General features: G+C 41.5%; 1 protein-coding gene across 1 annotated transcript in view; it reads left to right on the plus strand.

The window, feature by feature from the left end:
- LOC118343157 (zinc finger MYM-type protein 4-like) overlaps positions 1-6,231 on the plus strand; it is a 19,270-nt gene that overhangs the window by 10,174 nt on the left and 2,865 nt on the right. The window contains 14 exon segments of the mRNA XM_035681909.1: positions 90-269; positions 470-620; positions 821-993; positions 1,096-1,240; positions 1,357-1,455; positions 1,565-1,602; positions 2,015-2,153; positions 3,909-4,130; positions 4,342-4,451; positions 4,613-4,784; positions 4,961-5,073; positions 5,076-5,117; positions 5,982-6,118; positions 6,227-6,231. The exon segment at positions 6,227-6,231 is cut by the window's right edge and continues 225 nt beyond it. Coding sequence (XP_035537802.1) covers positions 90-269; positions 470-620; positions 821-993; positions 1,096-1,240; positions 1,357-1,455; positions 1,565-1,602; positions 2,015-2,153; positions 3,909-4,130; positions 4,342-4,451; positions 4,613-4,784; positions 4,961-5,073; positions 5,076-5,117; positions 5,982-6,118; positions 6,227-6,231 — 1,726 coding nt within the window.

Below are 6,231 nucleotides of genomic sequence, written 5' to 3' on the forward strand. Positions count from 1 at the left end.
GCAGTCATTTTTTACTCTGCACTGGAAACTGAACCTTTTTCCACAGTGGTTTTCACTCAAGACTCTTCTATTGTGTTTTGGTTTCATAGGAGAAGTTCAAGAAGTCCCAGAAACAGGTGAATGTTTTTACCAAGTTACCCATTGGATCATCCCAAATCCAGACCTTCACTCCTGTCCAGACTCAGCGAGATGCCCTCAAAGGACTGAAGCTGAACTGCTCTCACTGTACTCGCAACATCACTTTTAAACCTGAACTCATCCAGATCAAGGTAACTTGTGTGTGCGGGAGTCTGTTCTGTCTGATGGGAATACAGAGTACAGATATATAAATCTATATTTTAGTGGGCAGTATTACTACGTTACATTGATACAACAGGAAAGTCTTACCACCCTAATACTGTCTGTACTATTAGTCTCTGCCTTAAATATTGGCAATCTTAACCTTGAGAGAACGCATTTCTGTGTGCAGGACAAGATGGTTTTCGTGTGTAGCAAGGACTGTTCTCACGAGTTCAAGAAAGCCAACTATGTGACGTGTCTGTGCGAATACTGTAAGATCGAAAAGATCACAAGAGATGCAAAGAGAATTGACAACAAAGACTGTTTCTTCTGCAGCGACGGTAAGAAGACAGTTTGTCATTATGTCTAATGTCAGAACCAGTGCAGGGTTTTGTATCTTGTATTTTGTTTTGTCTTTTGAAAGATCCCAATCACAGACCAAACTGTATAATTATATAGAAATTTAGGTTAAAAAAAAACACACATTCCTATCTTGAAATCGTGCATACTGACCTAGAGCCTCTCCTCTACCTCCCCTCAGGCTGTAGGCTCCTTTATAGACACGACTTTACTAAAAACTGGGGAAAATACTGTCACTCCTGCGTCTACTGCCACTCGGTGTCTAAGAAGCTGGTGACGGCACAGTATGGAGGCTCGACTGAGGAGTTTTGCTCTGAGGAGTGCAGGTCCAAATACACCATGCTCTTCTGCCATGTAAGAGAGCCTCAATGCGAATATTGAAATAATAAAACGATGGTGGTGATGATGATTTTTCTCTTTGCCTCAACTAAATGTTTACATACTGTTTTCTCTCAGGTTGCAAAGTGTGACACCTGCGGCCGCAAAGGGAAACTGAAGCAGAGTCTTCCCATGCTGGGAGAGGTCAAACACTTCTGTGACCTGTCTTGTCTTCTACAGTTCTGCTCTGATAAAGTGGCCATGCAGGGCGAGGTCTTCAAAGGTGTGTTATTGTAGCCTATGTTGTGGTTTTAATCCTGACTTTTTAATTAAGTTGAGATGAAATCGATATGTAACAACCCCCTCCTGTGTTTTTTGACATTTGTTTTCTTGGATCAGCAGGTACAGGCGAGGACACACCTGTCATCGCCAACGTCATCTCACTTGCAGGACCTCCAACAGGGAAATCCAGTGCTTCCGAAAGAGCTGCCCAGCAAAGTACACAACACACACACACACATATATACCCAAGTATTTATGTATTATATAACTGTGCTGTATGTTGTTCATTGTGAAGGTTTCATACTTACTGTCGTCGTCTCCACAGGCACAGGCTCTATCTTTCAGTCAAAGAACTGTGAACATGTAAGTTGTCTTTATATGTGTGGTGTGCTCTATGATAAAGTTTTTATAGCACTTTTTCAACTACAAGGCAATTCAGTGTGCTTAATAAAAGACAAAAAGACCAGAGAGCAACAATGTTTTGCACTGCACTATAATCTTTAAAGCAAAATTAATTTGCAGAATGATCCTGTGTGATGTGCATAAAAACACTACAAGGCCTTATTTTACCTTACATTGTTTGGAAAGAGGAAATGTTATGTGCTATGACCTTCACAGAATATTTTAGCAGGTCAAATTTGCATTAATTAAACATGTTTTTAGAGACATTTCATCTCAATATAATTTATATTTTCAATATATATTTGATGTTTTGAAAATTATTGATTCTTGAGTAGTAGCAGTTACTTAACTGTACTGTATTTTTTCCCTTCAGATCAGTATTCAGACAGATGCAGTGAAAGCTCATCCTCCTCCAAAAATCCTCAAGAACAAGGCCCTACTCTGTAGACCGCTGGTGCAGAACAAAGGGGTCTCCTGTAAAACACAGACAGCTGATGTCGAAGCACAGACGGGTAAATGCAACACCCAGACACACATCTTTTATGGTAACAGCTCTGCTCTGTCAGTCGTCTGTTAGTCCAGAGGTACAGGACTAATAAACACTATCACACAGATGTTTTTTTTATTTAATCTTTGATTATCATTTTGGTATTTTCTTCTTTTTTCCACTCATTAATGAATATACTAAGTATTCCTTGAATTTTTAGGTATTTTGTGTGTGTGTGTGTGTATATATGTGTATATGTGTATATACTATAAGTATAGGTTATATAGTATAGTATATAATATTTCTGATGATCTTATTATTTACTGAAACTATTTGTTTTTTTTTTCGCCGGAAATATCAAGCACACGTCATTTATTCTTCGACTACCACAACTATACATATAGTATATTTATAGTCATATTATACTTTATCCTTTGGAGCTGAATGTTTGCCTGACCCTATAAGTATCCCTGTGCTCATGTTGAAACATTTAATCTCTTGGCACTTCTCTCACCTGTTTCTTATAACTTTGACATTGTTTTTATTTTTTATTTGGTTTGGTTCTATGATGACTTCTTCCGTAACAATCATGATTGTGCCTGTCCCAGTGCCGGGTGTTACATCCTTACCATGAACATTTACAGGCCAGTGCACCCCAAACCTTGCGTGGGTTTGTGCCGTTACAGCTAAGTCAAGCACTGCCCCAACCACTTCTCATTAAGGTATGAATAGTTTCCTGAAATGTGAAATCAGCTCATATGTTGATCATCTCATTATCAGGAAGTTAAAAAAATTATGTATGTAGACAACATCTGAGAGCAGTCTTCGGATCCTCTATTACAGACTCTCACAGGCTGTTATACTCTTCCCTGCTGTCTACCACCAGCTCCCGTTACCCATGTTCCTTCCTGTGGCAATCGGACAGCGTCCGAACGCATGTTGGAAACATTTCCCAGGAGGATCAAGGAAAAGATCGCCGTCTGACCTCCCTTCGAGGCAGATCGATCCTCATGCGGTTTAGATGATTGCAGAATCAAGGATGAGAAGAACGAGCAAAGAGAACCCAATAGGAGAAAGCGGTGGACAGGAAGAGGGCAGCAGACTAAAGAAGCGCCTGCTCCAGAATGGTAATGAGAAACAACTTTTTACTGTTTAAGGCAAACAGCATGAAAAGAAATATGACCGATAAAGATGAAGGTTTAAAGTATATAAGAATAGACATTTTTCACAGCCCAGCCATTTTGACATTGAAACAATAGTTTGGACACGGGTGTTACCAGGTTGATACGTAAATGTTAGGTAGAATGATGGTGAGTACTATTTGGTGGCATGTTGGCTCACTCTACACTAGAATAGCGACAGAGTTAGTGCATCCTTGGATACAGCAACCTGGGATTTACCCCGTACGTATTTTCATGTCAAAAATGACGGCATGAAAAGGCTCTAATTCAGGTTGCGAGCTGGAGGACTGCAAAGGCAAGAAAGAAAACCATTGGTATTGCCTTGGAAAAGAGAGTAAGAAGCGCATCACACAGTCAGGCTGGGCGGAAGTATTCTGATGTTAAACCATGTGTTTCTGTCTTTAAAGAAGTGTTTAATGATTCCAGCCAGTCTGATTTGGACTTTTAAATGCAAGTTAAATGTATTTAAAAATTCTTGGTCATAACATCAGCTGACTAAAGTATAAAAACAGAGGATTCAGTCTCTGTGTTCTATGTATGTTTTAATATAAGAAACATTTATTACACTGGCTGACAAGATCTTCTCGATTATTTTACAGACCACGCCAGTAACTACAGTGATGACTTGGACACAGACGACTTGGCTAATTTCCTCAACAACTGGGAGGACGACGCAGGTTTCAGGTCTCCCAGTCGACCGTACTCCCACGAAAAGCTCAACCCAATTCTTGACATTCCCGAGGGCATGTCCAGTGTGCCTTACACTGAGCCCCCACCTCCAGCCCCGCCTCCCATGGATGTCGAAACAGACTTCACTGTTGGTGAGGAGATGCATGAAACCAGAAACTTACTAACATTTAGTGGTCATTTCAGCGTTATCTCCGCCCTCACCCGTTTTTAAAGAGTTTTAATTGGAGTTTTGCGCGTAAATCGGGAAAAAAATAAAATGGTTATAATGATGCCATTTGCCTCTGAAACACTGCTTTGGCTTTGGCGTGCTTGGTGTAATGTTTAATGTGGTGTCATTGCCAGAAACTCTGGAGAGGATGGCCCGGCTGAGAGACCAGACCCAGCGGTCCCCGAGCCCTCCGCCTGCTGCTCCACGACGGCGACAAGCTCACAGGAAAGCCCGAGAAAAAAAAGTAACTACCTGGGAAATGAGAAAAAGATGCTGTTTGTGCATTTAAAACTAGATCAGATAACTTTGTGGTTAGGACACTGGGAATGTGAGGGGATTGTCTTTGGTGTCTTTGTCTCAACCCAATCGTATCCATGATCCTCTCTTTCTCTCCCACTGTCCAAGGGTCGTAAGTCACTGCGGCCTACTAAAGCTGAAGCCTCATCTCAAAAAGGCCTTTCAAAGGCCAAAGCTGTAGACTTCCCAAAGCTGAAGAGTCAATATGGAGTTGATGCCTGGAAGCGATGGATCCAGTGGAGGCAAACTCAACCCAATTTGGAGAAGCCACGCTTCGGTTGTAAGTTTGGATTTACAGTAAATACAAACACTATTTACTAGGAAAATGGATTCAGGGAAAAGCAAACCCACTGAGCCATAAAGAGATGAAAACACAAGCCCATGGTTTGTGTGTGTTGAATGTTTTGTATTGTATATTTTTAACCTGATTATTGTGGACTCATATCTTGATTTCAGCACGTCCCATGGAGTTGAAGGAGGATGTTCTCCGGTGCACCACTGCTGAGCTGAGTTATGGACTCTGTTGCTTCATCAGTGAGGTGAAACGACCAAATGGAGAGCCGTACTCCCCCCCCCCGACACCCTGTTTTACCTCTGCCTCGGCATTCAACAGGTAGGACGTTTTTCACACACATACACTTGACATATAACAGGTAATAAATAACTGGTAGGACCAACAGTGAAGTCGACTTTCTCAGCTTACTGTGGCTGTTTGTTTTTGTATTAGTCCTCCCTGCAGTGTTAAAACTGATCCACTCACCAAATAGCGCAGAATATATTCATATCTGGTTGATTTGAAGCTCTATCAAAGCTCTGCTAACTTTCTAAAAAAAAAAAACAATTAGAATTTCCTGTAACGTCTTCACAATAAAAGTGTTGTGAAGAAACATAGCAGAAAGGTTTGCACTAGCAGTAACACTACACACTGTGGCTCGGGAGGTAGAGCGGGTCTATTAATCGCAGGTGGTTCAACCTTTGTATCACTTTGTCAAAGTGTCCTCAAACAAGACACTGAACCTCCAAGGTGCTTCCATAGGCAGGCCAGTGTCTTGCATGGCAGCTCGATGACTGAGAGATACATTTTGTGNNTGAAACTGAACTTCAAACCACAGAAATTCAGGAAGAATCTACAAAAGTGAAGCAAGCTGAACACTGAGCTTTCTCTCTAGCACAGACACACGAGTTTAGCTGCTGAGAGGAGGAGACGTTGGTTGGTTGTGGTCGGCCCTGTTGTAATACAGGACCACAGTAGCACAGTGGAAACACGTCATCACAGGGCGCCTAAAGCGGAGCCACCCCTAATGGAGAGAAACATACATGTCTGAACCATCCCCATTATGCAGTCAGCCATACCACTATACACATTTGATTGGATGCCTTGTGCTTCACGCATCTAAAAACTAAATATACGATAGTGAAATAAATGACGGCTATTTTCCTTCTTCATTCTGACCTTTAACCATTTGCCACTCTGTAGTACCTGTTTGAGAACGGCCGTGTGGAGAACATATTCATGGATCGGTTCTACAACAAGTTCTCCAATGAGTTCACTGTCATGCTGAGAGGTTTCAAACCTTCAGTCACAGCAAGTGGTGAGTCACACATGTTCTTGCAGTTTTATTCTGTCAATATGTTTGATTGTCTTCCTGTAACATCCACATTTTTATCAGATTTATAACCGGTGCCTCTTTCTCTGTAGGTATACTCCATTCCGTGTTGGAGGAAGG

Source organism: Morone saxatilis, unplaced genomic scaffold, assembly GCF_004916995.1.
Source record: "Morone saxatilis isolate NCDOM2014 unplaced genomic scaffold, NCSU_SB_2.0 Contig9, whole genome shotgun sequence".
NCBI classification, from domain to species: Eukaryota; Metazoa; Chordata; class Actinopteri; family Moronidae; genus Morone; species Morone saxatilis.